This window comes from Cervus canadensis, chromosome 2, assembly GCF_019320065.1.
Source record: "Cervus canadensis isolate Bull #8, Minnesota chromosome 2, ASM1932006v1, whole genome shotgun sequence".
NCBI lineage: Eukaryota > Metazoa > Chordata > Mammalia > Artiodactyla > Cervidae > Cervus > Cervus canadensis.
In genome coordinates, this window is record NC_057387.1 from 73931453 (window position 1) to 73956335 (window position 24883).

The 24883-nt window shown below is 37.7% G+C and overlaps 1 protein-coding gene across 1 annotated transcript in view; it reads right to left on the reverse strand.

Annotated features, from left to right (window-relative positions):
• The window catches only part of IL23R (interleukin 23 receptor), a 67191-nt gene extending 44836 nt beyond the window's left edge, over positions 1 to 22355 (reverse strand). Inside the window, exons 1-4 of the mRNA XM_043461017.1 lie at positions 22252 to 22355; positions 21092 to 21163; positions 17543 to 17839; positions 10970 to 11093 (exon numbers count right to left, since the gene is read on the reverse strand). Of these exons, the coding sequence (XP_043316952.1) occupies positions 10970 to 11093; positions 17543 to 17839; positions 21092 to 21161 (491 nt within the window). The 5' untranslated portion in view covers positions 21162 to 21163; positions 22252 to 22355. The remainder of the gene's footprint in view (positions 1 to 10969; positions 11094 to 17542; positions 17840 to 21091; positions 21164 to 22251) is intronic.
• Between the last annotated feature and the right edge of the window lie 2528 nt (positions 22356 to 24883).

The following is a 24883-nucleotide window of genomic DNA, read 5'->3' on the forward strand; positions in this document are numbered from 1 at the left end:
AGAGCCTGGGTCCTTGGAGTACAATTGAATTAACACACTAGCTCTGCACTACCTACCACCATGGCTTGATATAAATAAAGCCTTGTCTGTTTAGGTCACTGCACTTCAGTCTTCATATATTTGTGCCATTAAAGTCTTCTAACTGATAAGTCTGCAAACTGGAAATCAAACATTAAAGTCTAAAGTTCATGCTCTTTCCAATGGATGTTTCTGACAGTTTACTCTTTAATAAACCTAGTCTTCAGACTTTCAAAGTGACTTTTTGAGTACCGAGAACAATTTCAGTACTCATAACTACTGTAAGTAACCCTCACTTGATAAAGTAGATATGTCCCTCAAAAACCACCATGTATAAATAATTTAGACATATATAATTGTCAATGCATTAATGGCTTTTAAAGAGATGTATAATAATCTTATAAAATTGTGAGAACATTTTTATGATACCAAATAGGAAATTATGGGTGGTTGACAAGTGTTTTTTAAGAAACATATTTTTTCAAATTGTGTTATGTCTGTTTCAAGTTTACAACACAGTCTCATTGCCAGGAATCTGAGAAGGCATATTAGCAAGATTTGAGAGAAGTAACCCATACTCACTATGGTGACAATAATCAACAAGATAATAGCAAATATTGACAAGAATGTGGGGAGGTTGGAATCCTTGATGGGAATGTAATGGTGTGGCTTCTTTTTTTAAATTATTTTTAAAATTAACTAATTTATTTTAACTGGAGTATAATTACTTTACAATTTGTAGTGGTTTTTGCTATATGTCTACATGGATCAGCCATGGGTGCACGTGTGTCCCCCTATCCTGAGCCCCCCTGGTGTGACTTCTTTAGAAAACAGTATGACAGTATAAAAATGGGCAGAAGACTTGAATAGACATTTTTCCAGAGAAGATATACAGGTAATCAATAGGCACATGAATAAATGCTCAACATTGCTAGTCATTGCGTGCGTGTTCAGTTGCTAAGTCGTGTCTGACTCTGTGATCCCATGAACTGTAGCCCACCAAGCTCTTCTGTCCATTGGATTTCCCAGGCAGGAATATCAGAGTGGGTTGCCATTTCCTTCAGGGGATCTTCCAAAGCCAGGGATCAAAACTGCACCTCCTGCATTGGCAGGCAGATTCTTTATCACTGAGCCACCTGGGAAGCCCAATGCTAATAATTAGAGAAATGCAAATCAAAACAATAATGAGAGGGAATACCCTGTGGTGATTCATTGGTTAGGAATCCACACTCTCTGTCAAGCGCCTGGATTCAATCCCAGGATGGAGAACTAAGACCCCACAAGTTACGTGGCAAGATCAAAAAAGCCCAACACCTGCCCCTTCCACCAAATACCAATGAGATATCACCTCACACCTGTCAGAATGGTTATTACCAAAAACTCTACAAATAACAAATGTTGGCAAGGATATGAGTAAAGGAAACCTTAGTACACTGTTGGTGGGATTGAAAATTGGTGCAGCCACTATAGAAAACAGTATGGAGTTTCCTCAAAAAACTAAAACTAACATATCATTCAGGAACTCCACTGCTGAATATATATTGGAAGAAAATGAAAACACTCATTCAAAAAGAGACATGTATCCTGATGTCCATATATGTATAATGGAATATTACTCAGACATAAAAAAGAATGACATTATGCCATTTGTAACAGTGTGGTTGGACCTAGAAAGTATTATGCTCAGTGAAATAAGTCAAAGACAAATCTCTGTTATCATTTATATGCAGAATCTAAAATAAATGTATATGACAAAAAGATAGACTCACAGATATAGGAATCAAACTAGTGGTTACTAGTGGGGAGAGGAGAGAGGGAGGGGGCAAGATAGGGGTATGCAATTAAGATACAAACTATTATCTATGACATAAATAAGCATCAAAAATATATTGTATAGCATAGGGAAATATAGCAATTATTTTGTAATGACTTTAAATGGAGTATGACCTATAAAAATATTGAATCATTATGTGGTACACCTGAAACTAACAAAATATTATAAATAAGCTCTACTTCAATTAAAAAACAGTGTGGCAGTTCCTCAAAAGTTTAAACTGACTTAGCATATGACCTTACCTTCATGGGTCACAGCCTTGTGGTGAAGGGATTTGCATAACTCAGTGAAGCAATGAGCCATGCAGTGGAGGGCCATGTAAGACAGATGGGTCATAGTGAAGAGTTCTGACAGAACCTGGTTCAGTGGAGTAGGGAATAGCAAACCACTCCAGTATTCTTGCCTTGAGAATCCATGAACAGTATGATAAGGCAAAAAGATATGGTATAGGAAGATGAGCCTGCCAGGTCAGTAGGTGCCCAACATGCTACTGAGGAAGAGCAGAAAAGTAGCTCCAGAAAGAATGAAGAGGTTGAACCAAAGTGGAAATCGCTCAGTTGTGCATGTGTCTGGTGGTGAAAGTAAAGTCCAATGCTGTAAAAAACAATATTGCACAGGAGTTGAAGTTTTAGGTCCATGAATCAAGGTAAATTGGACATGGTCAAGCAGGCGATGGCAAGGGTGAACACCGACATTTTAGGAATCAGTGAACTAAAATCGACGGGAATGGGCAAATTTAATTCAAATGATGATTATATCTACTACTGTGAGAAAGAACACCTTAGAAGAAATGGAGTAGCCCTCATAGTCAACAAAAGAGTTCAAAATGAAGTATTTGGGTGCAGTCTCAAAAACAACAGAATGATCTCAGTTCGTTTCCAAGGCAAACCATTCAACATCACAGTAATCCAAGTCTATGCCCCAAGCACTAATACCAAAGAAGCTGAAATTGAATGGTTCTATAAAGGCCTACAAGACCTTCTGGAACTAACACCAAAAAAAGATGTCCTTTTCATCATAGGGGCCTGGAATGCAAAAGTAGGAATTCAAGAGATACCTGAAGTAATAGGCAAGTTTGGCCTTGGAGTACAAAATGAAGCAGGGCAAAGGCTATCAGAGTTTTGCCAAGAGAACGCACTGGTCGTAGCAAACACCCTCTTCCAACAACACAAGAGATGACTCTACACATGGACATCATCTAATGGTCAATACTGGAATCAGATTGATTATATTATTTGTAGCTGAAGATGGAGAAACTCTATACAGTCTGCAAAAACAAAACCAGGAGCTGACTGTGGCTCATATCATCAGTTGCTTATGGCAAAATTCAGGCTTAAATTGAAGAAAGTAGGGAAAACCACTAGACCATTCAAGTATGACCTAAATCAAATCCCTTATGATTATACAGTAGAGGTGATAAATAGAATCAAGGGATTAGATATGGTAGACAGAGTGCCTGAAGAACTATGGATAGAGGTTCATGATATTGTACACAAGGCAGTGACCAAAACCATCCCCAAAAAAAGAAATACAAGAAAGCAAAGTGGTTGTCTGAGGAGGCTTTACAAATAGCTGAGGAAAGAAGAGAAGGTAAAAGCAAGCAGGTAAGAAAAAGATACACCCAACTGAATACAGGGTTCCAGAGAATAGCAAGAAGAGATAAGAAGGTCTTCTTAAATGAATAATGTAAGAAGTAGAGGAAAACAATAGAATGGGAAAGACTGGAAATCTCTTCAAAAATTGGAGATATCAAGGGAATATTTCATGCAAGAATGGGCATGATAAGGGACAGAAACAACAAGGATCTAACAGAAGCAGAACAGATTAAGAAGAGGTAGGAAGAATATACAGAACTATACAAAAGAAAAAAGTCTCAATGACCTGGATAACCACAATGGAGTGATCACTCACCTAGAGCTGGACATTGGGGAGTGTGAAGTCAAGTGAGCCTTAGAAGCATTACTGCAAACAAAGCTATTGAAGGTGATGGAATTACAGCTGAACTATTTCAAATCCTAAAAGATGATGCTGTTAAAGTGCTATGCTCAGTATGCCAGCAAATTTGGAAAACTCAGCAGTGGCCACAGGACTGGAAATGGTCAGTTTTCATTCCAATCCTAAAGAAAGGCAATGCCAAAAAATGTTTAAACTACTGTACAATTGTACTCATTTCACATGCTAGCAAGGTAATGCTCAAAATCCTTCAAGCTAGGCTTCAGCAGTAAGTGAACCGAGAACTTCCAGATGTACAAGCTGGATTTAGAAAAGGCAGAGGAAGCAGAGATCATAGAGAAAGCAAGGGAATTCCAGCTGGATGAATACCAAACTGGAATCCAGATTCCTGGGAGAAATATCAGTTACCTCAGATATGCAGATGATACCACTCTAATGGCAGAATTGAAGAGGAACTAAAGAACCTCTTGATGAAGGTGAAAGAGGAGAGTGAAAAAGCTGGCTTAAAACTCAACATTCAAAAAACTGAGATCATGGCATCCAGTCCCACCACTACATGGCAAATGAAAGAGGGAAAAGTGGAAACAGTGGCAGATTTAATTTTCTTGGGCTCCAAATCACTGCTGACAGTGACTGTAGCCATGAAGTTCAAAGACACTTGCTCCTTGGAAGGAAAGCTATGACAAACCTAGATGGCATATTAAAAAGCAAAGGAATCACTTTGCTGAGAAATGTCCATAGAGTCAAAGCTATGGTTAGCTACCATCACTGATTCAATGGACATGAGTTTGAGCAAACTCCATGAGATAGTGACAGACAGGGGAGCCTGGTGTGCTCCTGTCCATGGGATCACAAAGAATCAGACAAGACTTAGCAACTGAAAAACAACACCATATGACCTAGCCACTCCATTCCTAAGTATATGCTCAAGAGAAATGAAAATACATGTCTACACAAAAGCTTGTACATCAGTGTTAGTAGAACATTATTCATAATAGCCAAAAAACTGGAAACAACCCAAAATGTCCATCAACTAATGAAGGTGAATAAGTTAAGTGTGCTATATTCACACAATGGAAAATTATTCAGTCATAAAAAAAGAATGAAGGACTGATACATACTACACCATGGATGAATCTTGAAAACCTTACCCTAAGTGAAAGATGCTATTCATGAAAGACCATAATTTGTATGATTCCTTTTACACAAAATGTCCACAGTAGGCAAATCCACAGATGATGCCTAGGGCTGGGAGGGTTGAAGGGAAATGCGGGGTAACTGCTAATAGAGATATGGTTTCTTTTGGCATGAAGAACATGTTCTAATATTATGGAGATGGTTGCTCAACTCTTTGAATATACTAAAATCTTTGGATTTTGCACTTTAAATAAGGTGAATTGTATGGAATATGAAGTATACTCAATAAAGCTATTGTATTAAAATAATTTATTCTTTTATAATTAATATGTATTATTCAGTTTTCATTCCAATCTCAAAGAAAGGCAATGCCAAAGAATGTTCAAACTACTACTGCACAATTGTACTCATCTTACATGCTAGCAAAGTGATGCTTAAAATTCTCCAAGCCAGGCTTCAACAGTATTGAACCGTGAACTTCCAGATGTTCAAGCTGGATTTAGAAAAGGCAGAGGAACCAGAGATCAAATTGCCAACGTCCATTGTATCATCAAAGAAGCAAGAGAGTTCTAGAAAAAACATCTACTTCTGCTTTATTGACTATGCCAAAGTCTTTACTGTGTGGATCACAACAAACTGTGGAAAATTCTTCAAGAGATGGGAATACCAGACCACCTGACCTTCCTCCTGAGAAATCTGTATGCAGGTCAAGAGACAACAGTAAGAACTAGACATGGAACAACAGACTGGTTCCAAATAGGAAAAGGAGTATGTCAAGGCTGTATATTTCCACCCTGCTTATTTAACTTATATGCAGGGTACCTCATGCGAAATGCTGGGCTGGATGAAGCACAAGCTGGAATCAAGATTATTGGGAGAAATATCAATAACCTCAGATATGCAGATGACACCACCCTTATGGCTGAAAGTGAAGAAGAACTGAAGAGCCTCTTGATGAAGGTGAAAAAGGAGAGTGAAAAAGTTGGCTTAAAACTCAACATTCAGAAAACTAAGATCATGGCATCTGGTCCTATCACTTCATGGCAAATAGATGGGGAAACAATGGAAACTGTGACAGACTTTATCTTTGGGGGGCTCCAAAACCACTCTTGATGGTGATTGCAGCCATGAAATTAAAAGACACTTGCTCCGTGGAAGGAAAGCTATGATCAACCTAGACAGCATATTAAAAAATAGAGACATTACTTTGCCAACAAAGGTCTGTCTAGTCAAAGCTGTGGTTTTTCCAGTAGTCATGTATGGATGTGAGAATTGGACTATAAAGAAAGCTGAGTGCCAAAGAACTGATGCGTTTGAACTGTGGTGTGGAGAAGACTCTTGAGAGTCCCTTGGACTGCAAGGAGATCCAACCAGTCTATCCTAAAGGAAATCAGTCTGAATATTCACTGGAAGGACTGCTGCTGAAGTTGAAACTCCAATACTTTGGCCACATGATGCAAAGAACTGACTCACTAGAAAAGACCTTGATGGTGGGAAAGATTCAAGGCAGGAGGATAAGGGGCCAACAGAGGGTGAGATGGTTGGATGGCATCACTGACTCAATGGACATGAGTTTGAGCAAGCTCCCGGAGTTGGTGATGGCCAAGGAAGCCTGGCATGCTGCAGTCAGTGGGGTTGCAAAGAGTCAGACACAACTGAGTGACTGAACTGACTGATTGACTGATTAAAAGAAAAAGAAGTAATCAACTATTCAAGATCAGTGGGTCCATGAGATAGTAAAAGTTCCAGGAGATAGATAGCAAGGCCCTAGGCATTCTCTGTTAGTCTGGCACATCGAAATCTTCTGTGAGCTTCAGCTGTGGTGTTTGCCCCTGTACTGCCCTTGTTTTCACATTCTTAAAGTTGTCTTTGGGCTTCCCTGATGGCTCCTCTCTGTCCATGGGGATCCTCCAGGCAAGAATATTCGAGTGGGTTGCTAGTCCCTTCTATAGAGGATCTTTCCGACCCAGGGATCTAACCCACATCTCCCACATTGCAGACAGAGTCTTTACTACCTGAGACACCATGGAAGCCTCCTGATGGCTCAGATGGTAAAGAATCTGTCTGCAATGCAAGAGACCCAGGTTCAATACTGGATTGGAAAGATCACCTGGAGAAGGGAATGGCTACCCACTCCAGTATTCTTGCCTGGAGAATTCCATGAACAGAGGAACCTGACGAGCTACAGTCCATGGGATTGTAAAGAGTTGGACTCGACTGAGTGACTCACACACACACACACACATATGAAGGTTGCCTTTACAATGAGATTCTTGTCCTCATGACCTCTTTTCACCTCAAAGGCATTATTTAATCCCAGAAACAAGGAGGAGAGGTTAAGTCTTAGACACCTGTTACATTCCTAGCTCCCTGATGTCTTAGCCAAGTGACTTTGGGGAAGTAACTTAAGCTCGGTAGAAGGGGACAATTATAATAGTTACTGTGCAAGGTTGAGCTGAAGATTGAGGATGTGAAGCACATGAAGTAGCAGAGTGCAGTACTTGTGTACTGTTTGACATCATAATCTATCTCTGACCTCAGTGTTTCCAGAGGTTTGGTACCCAACCATACCTCTGCTTAGTGAAAGATGTGAGCTTCTTGCCCATGGCATGTAGCCAGTAACTCCAGGCTTAGCAGTCTGTTGATAAAATCTGTCTAATTTTTGTCCAGATATTTTGAACAGAGTGGTGGTACATGTTATGTTTCACTTAGTCAAAATTATTCTATTTTGAGAGAGCAAGATTGGAAGGTTATTCCCTTCCATAATGATGAGACGTAGATAGCATCTCTCAAATATGCCCTGTGATCTGGGTTCCCACACCACTTTAGCAGAAAAAACTAAATTAGGAAGAAAGCAGTCAGGCCATGCCAAGTTCAAATCCCACCTCTCCCTCTCATAGCTGCGTGGCCTCAGACACATCATCTAACCTAGCTAAGCCTCAGTCACCTGTCTACAAAAATCAGGAAAATAATCATATGTACCCCATAAGGTTGCATAAGGGATTAAATGACTTCCCAGCTGGTGCTAGTGGTAAAGAACCCACCTGCCAGTGCAAGAGACTAAGAGACACGGGTTCAATCCTTGGGTCAGGAAGATCCCCTGGAGAAGGAAATGGCAGCCCACTCCAGTATTCTTGCCTGGAGAATCCCATGGATAGAGAAGCCTGGTGGGCTACAGTCCATGGGGTCACACAGTCAGACATGACTGAAGTGACTTAGCACAGCACATATTAAACCTTTGGCCCAGTCTGCCCAGTGTGTGGCAAACAGTAGGAGTCCAATAAATGCATTATTTAAAAAACAGTGGCTTGTGAAACTTTTGAGAATCATTAGAGAAAAAAAAGTATACAAGTGTACTTCAAATACAGTTGACCCTTAAATAACATGGGTTTGAACTACACAGGTCCACTGATAGGTGAATTTTTTTCAATAAATATATTGGGGAAAGTTTTGGAGATTTGCAACAATGTGGAAAAACTCACAGATGAATGTATAGCCTAGAAATATAAAAAAATTAAGTAAAAGTTAAGTATGTCATAAATGCATAAAATATTTATAGGTACTAGTCGATCCTTACAAGAGCATAAAGTGATATTTAATATGAAATTAATAATGTATTAGTTTCCTTACTGTTATAACTTTGCTTTCAGAGCATTACATTACCATAGAGTATGCCCGTTTTTTCTAATTGGAGAAACTCCATATCAGCCTATCATCACAGGTGTTTCTAAAAAAAAAAGCAACAAAGTTTCCAATACTGTATTATGAATATGACTATAATACTGTATGCCATAAAAGTAATGATTCACTCATTAGTGTATAGGCTAGACTACTATGAAGCAATTCTACCAATTACACTAGGCTACTGTAAAGCAATCATATTACTGCTTATTCCCTATCATTCATGAATCATTACACCTATAAATAAATATGAATTTCTTTTTCACATTATCTTTTCATTTTGATGTTGGTACTAACAGATGATTAATCTTGTAAACAGACAACACAAGGTTACTTTATCAATAAATACAGCACACTATTATAAATGTATTTTCTCTTCCTTATGATTTTCTTAAAAACATATTCTTTTTTCTAGCTTACTTTATTTTAAGAATACAATGGTGCTAGTGGTAAAGAACCTGCCTGTCAATGCAGGAGACATAAGAGATGCAGGTTCGATCCCTGGGCCGGGTAGATCCCCTGGAGGAGGGCATGGCAGTCCACTCCACTATTCTTGCCTGGAGAATGCCATGGACAGAGGAGCCTGGTGGGCAACAGTCCATAGGATCGCAAACAGTCAGACACAACTAAAGCAACTTAGTTCAGCACAGTGCAATATCTAATACAATATATATAACATACAAAATGTGTCAATGAGCTATTATCAGTAAGGTTTCTGCCCAAGAGTAGGCTATTAGTAGTTAAGTTTGGGGAGAGTCAAAAGTAACATGAAGGGGTCAACACCACAACCCGTGTGTTTTTCAAAAGTCAACTGTACAAAATTGAAGGCTCTCTTTGAAAAAATAAATAAATGAAACAAGAATAGGGAGACCAATCTAGCCCAGTTTGCCCACAGTTTTTTCCTTCAAATTATTTCCATCTTTAACACTGGGAAAGGATTCCAAAACAGACTGACGTACATGGATATAGTTTAGATATGACCCAGAAACATTTGAGTTGTGTACATTAAGGAGAGAAAGATTTTTCCACATCAACCATTTCCTATTTTGCAATTTACAAATAGTAGAAACTAAAAATACATTTCCCCTAATCTAAGTTCATATGAAGTAATATAATGTTTATGATTAGTTATTTGCCTTTAAGCATAAAACTTTTGAGCTTTTGGCTGCATGGTTGTCTGGCTCCTGAAGTCTGGTTATTGTTAGATCATAACAGAAGAGTGTTTCCACAGAGCCCTCTTCAACTGCAATTAAGAAATTATTACTTTCATTCAATTATTGCTTTCAGTTTTAAAGCTGAAAGTCCTGTGTCCAGATAGCTCCCTTATTCTTCCCTGGCAAGCCAGGGAAGATGGTTGGTATATATAGACACCAAATTTAAGATTTGGGGGTCATTATTAATAGTATCTTCCATGAATTTAGTGCTAACTAGGGACCTGGCATTACTTTGCCGACAGAGGTCCATTTAGTTAAAGCTATGGTTTTTCCATATGTGGAATATGGATATGAGAGTTGGACTATAAAGAAAGCTCAGTGCCAAAGAATTGATGCTTTTGAACTGTGGTGTTGGAGAAGATCTTGAGAGTCCCTTGGACTGCAAGGAGATCCAACCAGTCAATCCTAAAGGAAATCAGTCCTGAATATTCATTGGAAGGACTGATGCTGAAGCTGAAACTCCAAAACTTTGGCCACCTGATGCGAAGAACTGACTCATTTGAAAAGACCCTGATGCTGGGAAAGATTGAAGGCAGGAGGAAAAGGGGATGACAGAGGACGAGATGGTTGAGTGGTATCACCGACTCAATAGACATGAGTTTGAACAAGTTCCGGCAGTTGGTGATGGACAGGGAAGCCTGGCGTGCTGCAGACACGATTGAGTGACTGAACTGTACTGATGGACCTGGCATAGTGATTCACACTTTAAAAAGTCAAATTCCACTTAAACAAAATTAACCTATCCATTAGGTTCTACTTTTAAGCCTATTTTAAAGATAAAGAAATGACAGTTTGGAGAGTTTAAGTGCCTAAATCCTAGGAGGATAGAGCTGAGATTCAAGCAGAGATCCTTTTAAAACTGTGCTGTGCTGTATCACATTAGGTCCTTGCCCACAGTTACCTCCAATGAGTAAAAACAGCAGAAAGATTATGGAACATATTGCCTCACAGGGTGAAAACATCAATGGCCTGAAAAGTGTTTTGGTGGATTCCTTGATCAGTATTAGGGAGTTGGGGATAGTAAAGATGCATTTAACATTTGAAGCAGATTTCTTGGATCCCTGCTGGAGGCAGAGCACTGGCTGAACTGGAGTGGAATTGCTCAGGATAGACTGTTGAGGAGGGAACCTACCTCTTCACGTACACCACATACTTTGTGTCTATGTAGGTGGGCCTCCCAGGGTTCCAGGTACAAGTCATGTTGCCTGAATATTCATAAATGACACAGGTTACTTTGTCAGGGACATCTGGTGGATCTGCAACAAAATGTATCACTTAGGAGCCACCACAGAAACATCAAGGTTTTTTATAGTTAGTTGATAACCATTCCATTTTATTTGGAAAACCAGGTCAATCAGCACTTCCCCCATTCCACCCCTTCCAGCTCACATTCCAGCCCACTTTGCCCTGAAATATTGCTGCTTTCCTTCACATACTTTACTATATTCCCTCTTTGGGGATACTAAGGTGATAAAGTTCCTCCCATCAAAAAGAATTCCTCCCCAAATTCTCTTCCCTCAGCTGTCAGTATATCTTTCTCCTTTTCACAATAGCTTTTTTCTTTTTTAAAGTCCATAATACTGGTCTTTTTCCTCAGTTCCCATTTACTTTTGAACCCCAAACAATCAAGATTCAGATCCACAATTCCACCAAAACCACTGTTGTAAGGTCATCAGTGACTTTCTAATCCACAAATCCCATGATTTCTTTACTGTCATCACTGAGTTTGAACTCTGCAGAATTTGCTATTTTGGTCTTTCCCACCTTGAAATCTCTGTGCCTTTTGGCTGTTGTGAAAGGGTTCTCCATGTTTTTCTTCTACTCTGGCATTCCAATGCAAGGGGAGCAGGTTTGATCCTGGGTCAGGGAACTAAGATCCCACATGCCTCGGGGTGAGGCCAAAAAGAAAAAAAAAAAGTTTGATAGTCATATATACATACTCAACCTTTAAAAGAAAGGGGATTCTGACCCATGCTACAACATAGATGAACCTCGAAGACACTATGCTAAATAAAATAAGCCAGCCACAAAAGGACAAACACTATATGATTCTATTTATAGGAGATGTCTAGAACAGTTGAGCTCACGGAGACTGAAAGCAGAATGGTGGTGGCCAAGGGTTGAGGTGTTGGGAGAAATGAAGAGTTGTTGTTTATTGGGTACAGAGTTTCAGTTTTGCAAGATGAAAAAAGTACTGGAAGTGGATGGGGGTGATGGTTGCACAATGATGTCAATGTGTATGTACATCACTGGCATTCACAGAACTGTGCACTGAAGAATCATTTAAAAAGTACATTTCACTACAATAAAGAAAGATTAAAAATTCTTAGGCATTCACAGAATTCTATCTCTAGTTTTTTTTCCTCCCTTCTCCCATGCCTTCAACTCTTTCTCTGAATGACCAAATTTTGGAGAATATTGTTAATTTTTGTCTGCCACCATGATTCCTTTTGAGAATTGACATCTTCCTCATTCCTAACCTCATCCCCACTTCACCCCTGTGCCAAGGAGCGTGCCTTGACACGCAGAACTGTGCACTTGACCTAGTCTGATCAAGTATTTCCATTGGGAATGAACCCATGACCCAAGATGAACCAATCAGAATTATCCAAGGAACTTTTTCTGGGGCTATTGTAAAAGATCTGCTTTCTCCCTGCCTTAATTTACTATCTCTGAGTGTCATGTAAGCTATGGGCTGTTGATGACCATCTTGCTGTCATAGTGAAACAGTCTATTTGAGAATGAAGACAGCACAGGGGAAAACAAAACCCAAGAGATGAGAAAAGATGAGACAGTTCTGTTGGAGCCCTTAGAGCCTCTGAAGCCTATGAAACCCCAAAAAATATAGAACTGCATCTGGAATTTTCAGATACATCATCCAGTTAAGAATCAAGATCAAAAAAGAAGTATGGAAATACTGAGCATTTACCATATGATCACTTTTTAGGGGTGGCTCTCTCAGCGTGTACCTACTTTTGAAATACTGCCTGGGAAACTGATTACTCAAAAAATGATATGAAAAATGAAAGGATGAAACTAATACAACATTGTTAATCAACTATAAAATAAAAATTAAACAAACAAAAAAATAAACCAATAATTCTGTCCCATTAAGGAAAAAAGAAAAAGGATGGGGCCTCAGAACGAATAAAAATACAGACATTTATGCACCTGAAGTTATACCCAAAGAGTTAGCTTAAATATAGATATATTCCTGCACTTCATCTGTAAATCATCTACCAAGAATACTACTTATAAAATAAGAAATACATATATGGAAAAAATTTATCTTCTTTGCAAACTGAACCAATAATAGATGTCATTTAGAGCTATCAAATTGGCAAGGATTTTGAAAAATGGTAATCCATAGTGTTGAAATGGACTCAAGGAAATCCTCTAACACACTTCTGGTAGAAATGTAAATTGGAACAACCTTTATGGAGAGCACTATACATATCATAATCTGTAAAAGGAGGAGTAATATCTTACAACCCAGCAATTTTACATCTAGGAATGCATCCTTACTAAAATGTTCATAGATACACAAAAATATTTGGCTAAAAGGGTTTGCCTCTTAAAGTGTTGTTCATAATAATGGAAGAAGTGGAAACCAGCTTAATATTCCAAAATACACTCCTAAAATACAACCAAAAACAAAGTTATTGAAGACAATATAAGTATCTAGCCTTGGAAGCAACTCAAAATATGTTTAATTAAATAAGTAAAGGCCATATGATAAAATGAAAAAATAAGTTACAGAATAGTATATTATAGTGGTCTCATTTGAGAGACAGAGAGATAAAGGGGTAGAGAGAGAGAGAGAGAGAGAAAGAGAGAAACAGAGAAAAGAGACAGAGACACACACACAGAGAAAGAGACTGAAACTAGAAAGATATATTCCAAATTATTAAAGATGGAGTCTGCTAGTAGTAAGATTATGAGATTATAGAAATGATGGGTATTTCTTTTTTGTTGGTCCAAAATTTTAAAGATGTTCTACATGAATGCAATTTGATTTAATGATTTAAAAACATATTTTCAAACAGTAAGAACACACTAAAGTGCTTTAAAACATTTTGATGAGTTGTAGTGTCAAACTACAGTGGGGGAGAAATTGGACTCCAAGTAAGATAAAATAAATCTTTAAGTTTTACTTGAGCCTTAAAGGAGGTAGGTGTAGAAACATAAATTTAAATCATTTTGGATATTGATTGACTTGGGGTCCTTCAGTGATTTGTGCTGAAGTTATTTTTTCCCTCTAGTTTCAGAGTATTTTTGATTTGGCCATCATAAAAGACAACTGTCAGTCTTTTGGGCTATGTTATTCCACAGCATTTTCTCTGAAGTGAATGCTCAGGGTTATGTCTGATAACTAATTAACTTTGTAAAAGATCAAATAGATTAAACATTTATGTGCAAATAAACATGCTATTTGTTAATATGAAGCTATGTAAAGATGGGAATGTGAATATAGATATAAAATAAGACCAAATTGTTTTTAGATTCCATTGTGTGTGCTTAGTCACTCAGTCACATTGGACTCTTAGCAACCCCATTGGACTGTAGCCCTCCAGGTTCCTCTGTCCATGGGATTCCTGGGCAAGAATACTAGAATGGATTGTCATTTCCTTCTCCAGGTATCTTCCCAATCCAGGGATTGAACCTGCATCTCCTGTGTCTCCTGCATTGCAAGCAGATTCTTTACCTGCCAGGTTATTAAATGTCCATGGGTAAAAACCTGCTGTAGAGTCAGATACCAGAGAATATTCTGCTGTCTCCTACCCATTACATGTCTCCCCTCCTACTGGGTCCCTTACTAGTCACAAGCCATGTTTGTTATTAATTCAAAGTTTAGCCAAGGATCGTTTTCAACTGACAGCTTCTTGAAACAGCAGAGTCTGTGATCCCCTCTTCTCTGAATTGCTATCATTTAACACATTTTTGGTGCATACTAACCACTAAGTAAAGTGTATTTCATGGCTTGATTGGTTTGATTAATAAAATGATAATGAGGAGAATTTAAAATGAAAGGAAAGACAATGCTTCTGGCAAAGATCTCTCCATAATTCCTTACCCAAAGAGTACGCAGACTGGCCTACTGTGTCATTAATAAGACTGAGTAGCAATGTTAAAGACAACTTTTCAGGGCCTTTTATTGGATAATAAGTCTACTTTCATCAGATGATAAGTAGAGATCAAAGATGATTAAAATTCAAGTTAGATATATTTAAACTTTTTAATGATTCAGTGGAAATATGACTGTTTCATGACTAGTTTAATTTGGTGTTTTTAAAGGAATAGAGAAATCTTAAAGTGTTTTATCCCATGACTGGTGTGACTCTGATAGAATACTTTACATGAGGTGTGTACACTTACAGATAACAATCTAAGAAGTCTAAGATTATGGCTAAAAATGAAACTGTGATAATAGTTTGTATTTCACAAATTACACATCAAAGTATGGAACTTTTAATGTTTGGATATCTTTTTAGGAAAGCAACGACTCCTTTATCTTCTCTTTGCTTTGTATGATTTTTCTCCAGTCTAAAGAAATACACATAATCATTTTGTTCAGAACAGTGATGATAAGTTGACATGGTAAAACTCACAGGAAGAGTATCCTGTAATCAAAGTGATCCAGTGAAAGCAGTGTGATTTCTAGAATACCACAAAAACCCTCAAAAACCTTTACTTGACCTACTTCAATAGGAAGTTTTGTTTGCTAAGAATGTAGAGCCCAAGAACATGGGGCTTCTTGAATCCAGGGCTTTGGGTAAATTCTTACATGGCAGTTACACTTTCACACTCATAACCAGAGATCTATGTAAAAAGTTCCAAAATCACAGAGTAAACAAGTGGAAAGGGTAATGTTCTTTCTAAGCATCTGTCCGCAGAAAATGTAAGTGCTTCTAATGTGTGGTCCAAGAAGGGGAGAAAAGGCCATTCCCTGGCCCTGAACAGAGCCTGGGGGTTGTGTTTGGGGGCAGAAGGCCTCAGCCAACGCTGGAGAGTGGCTGGGCATCACTGGTCACTCACACGGCAACAGGGGGAAGGAGGCCACACTTCTACCTCCTTCCTTCCTCTGGCTTAAAATTAACACTAACCTTTCCCCACAACCATGACAGTTGCTCATTTGTCCTCCGATGACATATTCTCTCAACAACCCACCCCCCAGCCATCAAGGATAAATAGGAATGTAATTAAGCAAGAAGGGTTACTTTTGTTTCCTGAGGATGTGGACAAGCTAAGAAGTCCTCAGACATCAGATAAGATGTCTACTTGTGGTTTCAGTTCCCACAATTTAGGGCAAGTTTAGCATGTTATTATTATTTTAAGGCCTAAATTTTTTCTTTAACTCCAAAACCTACTAATTTTCTTCCTCAATTCACCTCTGCTACTTCCTACAGCTCTTCTCTCTTGAAGCAAGGAGGTCAGGTGCCCAGCAGGACAATGGCCTTACTTTGGAACAAAAAAGCCTCCTTCTTCTCAGACACCCCCTCTAGGGACAGATATAGATGGCCAGGTGGACTTGGTCTGTCTAGGTGAGGACTGGAGATGAGGAAGAACTCAGATTGGATTCTCAAAAGTATGGAGAAAGGGAGCGTAGCAAAGATCCAAAGCCCTCTATCTTTCACTGAAAATGGCCCCAGGTGCTGTAGGGAATGAAAATCTAGATTAAAACAGTACTGAACTTACTGATTTTTCTTTTGTAATAGTAGAACCAAGAATTAAGTATATAATTATACAAGCCAGCCCATATTACTATAGTAACTTAAACACCTTCAGGATACTATGAACACACATTGAATTTAGCAAATATTTTTAAAATTAACAATTCATTTTTTTTCTTAATAATTATAGTAACAAACACAATGATTCACAGTTGGGGCAGTGACATTAGGAGCAGGGAATTGTATCAAAATCGGATGTTTTATCAAAAGGTTCCATTTAAAAGGGCTAAGGCACATTAATATTGTAGTTTAAAGTATATAATACACTTTTAAATAAGTTATTGAAATTTGATGTTTATCATGACCAATATACTTAGCCTCATTTTACAGACATGGAATTGAGGCACAGACTGGTTAAGCAACTTTCCTGAAGTCACACAGCTGGTAAGAAATATAGCAGAGATACAAAGCTAGTATTGCAACTGTTTTTTCCTTCCGAAATCTTAGCCTCAAAATTTCTCAATGGAATCTGCTTCAAGGTTGATATTAGTTTGGAAAACAATGTTAAATGAAAAACAGTTGAAAATAAAAATACAATGAAAATCTGAGGGTGCTGCCTTTCACATACCTAAAAAAACTGTGTTCGGCCAGGCTAGTGTTAAAAAATTGTATTTTGAATATGTTGGCAACATTGAAAAGTTTGTAGAATTCACACTGAAAATTTACAATTCCATCTTCTTTGGAAGAACCAAAAGATCTAAGAATACTGGACCCACAGAGATGCTGAAGCTGGACACTGTCTGTGCTCAGTAAACTATCTATGTGTTTTTCGCTCTGCACAGATCCCACCAGCTTCTTAATGCAACATTTCACCAGCCTGGCTCCTGGAGACATTCAAATTTGCAATATCTACATTAAACTAATATAAGAAGTGAAGTATATTAATTTGCCTCCATTTTTAGACAATATTGGTAGTTACCAGTTAATTGTCAGGCTAACTTTCACTTGGCTTTTGAAGGCACCCCAACACTTACATCCAGAAGAAATGTCTTTTCCACATATCAGTGTCTCTGAAGAATACCTGGAACACTCAGCAGTACAGTACACAAAGGCTTGTGGCTCCACAAAGTTGTTATACCAAAGGCGAGCTGTTGTTTTATTGATTCTTGTGATATGAAATCTTTCTTTGAAGCCATTTTTATAAAAATAAAGTTTCCTTGGTTGGCAGTTCTTAATTGCTGCTTGGCAATATATAGAGATATTCATACCCATCTTAAAAATTGTGGCAGGTTCTACCCAGATGTGTCCAGAGCAGTTTATATTTGTAATCCCTGGAAAACAAATAGGTAAAATAATTAATTCCATATAGAACATTAAAACCAGATATTCAGAAAAATATGCTTTGCATTTAAAATTGTTTTTGACTAACAGAATAATTTCCATTGGAAAAGAGTTTTAGGACTCAGTGTATCCTTTAATTGCTTAGCTTATCAGTGTGTTTTTACCACGTTCTGTCGATGTTAGACAGCATGACACAAGCCTGGAGTCAGCTTTCAGCTTTTCAGCTTCTCTAGCAGTCTAAAGTGCAAATATAATTAGCTCTTCTATTTTAAAGGTGAGGAATGAGGCATTTTGAGGCTACCTTATGTTTCAAAGGTAACATTAGAAGTAACAATTGGTAGGGGAGAATCCAAACCCCATTCTTCAGCTACTCAGTCTTTCCTTCTTTTATAGATAAGGGCTACTTTTATTAGAAAATTATGAGTTTAATGATTGAAATCATACTCTTACTAGTTGCAAAAATTTATTGCTTGACCACCACTTAAAATTCATCATTAATTTAAAAATATGGGCAAATGTTCAGAATATATTTTTAAGTTGAAAAGCAAGTTGCAAAACAAAATATTTAATATAGACTCAATGTTAAGAATAGATGAATGAATTAAAGATACACGAAGATATTATCATTGATAATCTCTGTTCATTTTTATTTTTAATTGCATATTTCTGTGTTTTAAAATTATATAATAATGTATTATTTTTATAGCCAAAAGACAATAAAGGCATTTTCATGAAATCAAATGACAATGTAATGCAATATCAATTAAATTCACATCAAGGAAAATTCATTGTAGGCTTTTTCTAAATATTCTAAATCCTAAGCATTAGAATATCTTAAAACCTTATCAAAGTGATAATTAAAGGCAAGTATTTAATTTTAAAAGTCCTTTTCTTTAGAATTCAAAGCTTAAAAATTAACTTTTATGATGTAAATGTAATTGAATATGTCCATTTATGTAGTTTGCATTCACATATAAATTATAAATATTTAAATGTTGAAGTATTAAATGTTGAAGTAATGATAAAAATAATTCATCATTATCAATAGGAAATTGAAGCCAAAGACATGAAAAGAAGTTTTAAGAAAGCATCTGACTGCTTTGCCATGCTGAGTCACTTTAGTCGTGTCTAACTCTTTGTGACCCCATGGACTGTAGCCTGCCAGGCTCCTCTGTCCATAGATATCTCCAGGCAAGAATACTGGAGTAGTTTGCCTTGCCCTCCTCTGGGCGATCTTCCCAACCCAGGGATCAAACCCACATCTCTTATGTATCCAGCATTGGCAGGCGTTCTTTACCACTAGTGCCATCTGGGAAGCCCCTACTGTTTTAAAGAAGTTCAACAATTCAAGTTCAGACAAACTGTTTCTTCAACACCTTAAAAAATATGTGAATACTATCATGAAACCTTTGTGAGTAGTGTTTAAGAATACACAGAAAATATTAAAAATGTCAGAAGACTTCAAATTTGGATAAATGTTGTCTTGGTTTTAAAAAATAGAATAAAAAAGAACCCCAGAAACACTGGACTGCTGAGCTTCACAACATTTGGGAATGAATTAGTAAGTCGATGATTTTTCAGTGCATAGAAAAAGAAATCATTAATCAGCAGGAGTCAACTTGGATTATGTAAGAGTAAGTCATACAAAAGTATGTTAATTTCTTTTTTTAATATGTTAAAATAAGTCATACAAAATATGTTAATTTAGGGAGGGTTGGTCAGAAAAATGCTAAACATAGTGTTTATTTTTTTCATTTCAGCAAAGTTATTTAAAAGGAGTAAAATATCACTCTAGTAGAAAATTTGGAAAAGATAGTAAAAGTATTACAGCAGATTGGGTAATAATATATAAAATAATTTCTAATGAACAACTGGAAAGTCTCTAATGCCATATCAATCATATGGGCTTGTCTTATTTCTCTATGCTTCATATTAATCACTTAGATGTATAAATGGGCTTCCCTGGTGGCTCAGATGATAAAGAATCTGCCTGCAATGCAGGAGACCTGAGTTTGAACCCTGGATCGGGAAGATCCCCTTGAGAAGGGAATGACTACTCACTCCAGTATTCTTGCCTGGAGAATTCCATGTATAAACAGAAGTCTGACTTATCATTCGCATATTTCCAGAAGCTGGAAAAAGTAAATGATCTCTTATTTCTATGAAACCTTCTTGGATACTGTTGGTCTGACTCTGGAAGTGTCTGATACCCTGATGGAGGGATTCTAGTTCTCATGGTGGGGCTACTTCTCTATGTCTAATATAACTTTGTCCCAACCTACAAAAGATAGTTTTGCTTTTGTCACTATTCTGAGCAAGTTGCATGATTTGCAAAGCTTCCTTCAAGATCTAAAACCCTCCCTTGATGTTGCTTGTGTTTGCATGCATGCGCAGTCATTCAGTCGTGTACGACTCTTTGGAACTCTATGGACTGTAGCCTGCCAGGCTCCTCCGTCCATGGGATTCTCCAGGCAAGAATACTGGAGTGGGTTGTCATGGCCTTCTTCAGGGGATCTTCCCTGCCAAGGGATTGAACAGGCATCTCCTGCATCTCCTGCATCGACAGGCAAATTCTTTCACCACTGAGCCACATGGGAAGCCCTTGGTGTTGCTTCTCTCCTAGTAAATGAGTCCCTCTCACCTGTCCAGGATGCTATGCCCCCAGTAGAAACTCTCAAGAGCCAATGGTTGTCCTGCCTGAACTTCTGATGATCTCCCACCTGGACTCTTAAAAGCTGTGTATGCCTTTGTCATAATGCCAACTGTTTGTGTGAATTACAAAATAAGAATAATAATAGCACATAATACTACTGCACAAAGTTGTTGTGAGGAAGACAAGGCTTAGCATAGCACCTAACACAGAGTAACCATCAATAAATTGTTTGTGGAACTGAATAAAATTCAAATGTTTGATGAGTTATATAAGTTTAAAATATTCAAAGACAGATTATGCCAGACCAAAATAATAAACTCCTTTGTGGAAATGTTGATATTAGAATTAGACCGCTTCATGGAAATTTTGATATAAGAATTAGACCTCTGTCACGATGCTTGATAAAGGAATCCTGCATTAGGAGGGAGGTTGGACTCGTATTTCATTCCACATAATTTTATGTGCATATAATTTGTCCCAAAATAATAATTTTTATTCTTCAGAGATTCAAGCATAATGTCATTAACATAATAAACATTCAGTATTTTATTTGAATAAAAAATAGCAATAGGTACTCAAAATACTATACCTCCATGACACCAGCTGAAGAATATGTAGAGAGCTATTGCCACGTCCCAATGAATTGTGACCTGATTCATGCCTGAAAGCAGAAAAAACTCTTTGTCGCTGTCTAGAAAAATATGAAAAATGTTTAAACTGTAATATTTAATAAAACACTAAAAGGCATAACATTTTTTTCTAACAGTTGTTTTTGATGAGAAACTTTAATTAGGAAGAAAGGAATGAAGGAAGGAAGGATGGGAAGGGAGAAGGAAACAGGGCAAAGAAGAGTCACTGGGTGTGAGGAGGTATAATAAGGTGGAGGAGTAAAGCAAAAGAATGGAATTTTATACCCTTCAAATATCAGTATGAATTACCTTCATAGGACATTCTGACCCTTGATAAAATATAATTTCTCCTGATGTTGTCTCTCTCATCAGAAATCTCTTTCTGCTCTAACTCATGATCCTCAATCCTTCTCCTGACCAGGTTCACATGTCTATCAAGCTCCAGAAATATTAGTCTTTCAGGAAAAGCCAAAAAGGTCAGAATTTCCAGAAAAGAAAAGCATTCAAAATGAAGAAACAGGAAATGAGACAAAACCTTATGTGTTATCACCAGTTAGAAATCCCCTTTATCTGCAGAGAGTTCAAAAGAAACACATTCTAGAAATTCCAAACAATATTGCCATTAGTTTACATCTGGAGTTACATTATTCAGTTAAACAGTTACATGCATTATTAAATAATTAAGGTATTCAATAATCAGCATTATTCAGTTATTTTTATCTGTTTAATTAAACCTGAGCCTTTCATATAAAACAACAAAAACTCATAACTCATCAAATGGCACACAATATTTCATTTTTAAAAACTGAGGTCCCAAATGATTTATGAATATAAAGATCCCTTTCATGATTTGTTAACAATAGTAGATCTCCTCTTTGTAAATGATAGGCAAAACAAACCCTGAAATATTCCTAGTTAGGAGTTAACTACTCATCTAATAGAATATACACAATAATATCATTTAAAGCGATATGATATTAGATAATATTACAGATTCAGCTTCTCTCAGTAACTCTGTATGAAATATCATACAAACTAATAAGAGAAGACAACTTGGCCCGTGGATTTCCAAAAGGAAATATAGCCGTTTTTGAGTATTCAGAGATCATTATCTCTTTACCTTACGATCTGTTTGAAGCACATAATTCCACCTCAGAGCCAGGCTGCTACCCTCGTATCTGCGTCATGTCTTCTTTCCTCACTGCCTGCCTGTCAACGATCGCTTCAGGTTTTCAGTGATGAGGCAAATGGAAATATCTGCAAAGCTCCGACCTACATTTCAGATTCTTGAAGAGGAACTCAAAACCGTCCAACTCAAAATGACTGGCTCTTATGTCACTATTTGGGAAAACCCAGATTACTGAAAGTGAACTGCTTTGTCAGTACTCTTTTTTTCCTCACCTTAATTTGAAATAATCTCATCCAAGAAGTAGAACGCATGTTTATGTTTAATCTTTCAAAATCTTTGACACCAAAGATACAATGCTTAGTTTTAATTTGCAACCAACATTGATATCCACTATAAATCCATTTCTTAAGAAAAGAAAGTTTAAAAGCTACTATTGACCATTCATTTATTTAACAAGCATTTTTGAGCATCTCATATGTGCCAGGTATTGTTTGGGGCATTAAAGATATAATAATGATTAACTACAGAACAGCTGCTTTATATATTGTATTGTTTATAATAATAAAATTATAGATCAGTGGCTTTAAACTATTTATTCATGGTTTAACAGGATCCTAAAGTGAAAGTCGTTCAGTTGTGTCCAACTGTTTGCAACCTCATGGACTATACAGTCCATGGAATTCTCCAGGCCAGAACACTGGAGTGGGTAGCCTTTCCCTTCTCCAGGAGATCTTCCCAACCCGGGGATCGAACCCAAGTCTCCCATGTTGCAGGCAGATTCTATACCAGTTGAGCCACCAGGAAAGCCCTAACAGGATCCTAAGACCAAATTTAAAAAAAAAAAATCAATTATTTGGTTGGTTTCTAGCAAGCATCACCAGGAGACCTTGTGGCACACCTTTTCTTCTCACCTCCTTATTTGTTCTACACAAATATCTTTTCACTCTTCATTCGGCTTTCTATCATAAATGACGGTTTACATTTCCTCCATTTCCTCATTTCCTCCACAGTGAATTTCTTGAAGTCAGAAACTCCATGTTGTCTTTTTAGTTTTTTGCATCTTTAGTATCTAGCACATTAGAATATTCTGGGGAAACGTTTAAACATTCCTATGCTCAAAATTATTGTACCCAATGAAATCAGAATTTCTGTAAGTGGAAGTTGAGCATCAGTATTTTAAAAAAACCTCTCCTGGTGATTATAATGAGTAGTCAGGGCTGGAGACCACCAGAATACATGAATAAGAGTGTCTTTGACTGTTAACTGGGTTTTAATGACTAGTAACAATTTTCTAAACTATGAAGAAGGGTATGGGAAAACATTTAACATGCCAAGAACAATGGTTTGGGACTGGCAAGTTGTTTCTGTAGGCTGAAGGATTTGAGCTAGAAAATTAGATCAGTGGCAGAATATAATGGGCTTTGTATTCTTGTCTGTCCTCCACGCACTCAGGTGTACATCACCACCTGACTATTGCTGGTCAGGCTATTGTTCAGTTGCTCAGTTGTGTCCAAATCTTTGCAACCTCATGGCCTGCAGCACGCCAGGCCTTCCTGTCCTTCACTGTCTCCAGGAGTTTTGCTCAAACTTATGTCCACTGAGTTGCTGATGCCATCCAACCACTTCATCCTCTGTTGCCCCTTTCTACTCCTGCCCTCAATCTTTCCCAGCATCTGGGTCTTTTCCAATGAGTGACTCTTCGCATCAGGTGGCCAAAATATTGGAGCTTCAACTTCAACATCAGTCCTTCCAATGAATATTCAGTGTTTATTTCCCTTAGGGTCGACTAGTTTGCTCTTGCCCTCCAGGGGACGCTCAAGAATCTTCTCCAGCACCACAGTTCGAAAGCACCCATTCTTCAGTGCTCAGCCTTCTTTATGATCCAACTCTCACATCCATACTTGACTACTGGAAAAAAACATAGCTTTGACTCTATGGACCTTTGTAGGCAAAGTAATGTCTCTGCTTTTTAATATGCTGTCTAGGTTTTTCATAGTTTTCTTCTAAGAAGCAAGCATCTTTTAATTTCATGGCTGCAGTCACTGTCCACAGTGATTTTGGAGCCCAAGAAAATAAAGTCTGTCACTGTTTCCATTATTGCCTCATCTATTTGTCATGCTCGTCAGGCTACACAGCTGAAAGAAACCAAACAACAACAACAACAAAACCCCAACTTCCTTTATCTGAAAGTGTCAGAGATAACAAAGATTGTTAGGCAGAGAAATACATAATCAAGTTGGATCTTAGAAAGATATTTCTAATTACTGCATGGGGAATTGAATGAGGATAAAGAATCCAGTTAGGAGGCTATGGAAGAGCCAAGGCTGATGAAGACCTAAGGCAAAGCAAAGGCAGTGAGAACTGAGAGGTGGAAACACATGTGAGGGCTCCAGGGAGTCCCACTCAACAGGAGTTGTACAATGAACAACCTGTGTGGGGCTAAGAATTCAGGAGTACAAGGCGTGACTCTGGTGGCCGTTTTGTTGACTCAGGAGATAACAGTATTAACTGAACACACAAAAGGAGGCGTGAGGGTGGGAAAGTAGTCAATTTGGTTCTGATCATACTTGATTTGAAGGGCCTTCCAGCATGTTCAGAGAAGACTGTCTAGTAGGCTGTTAGA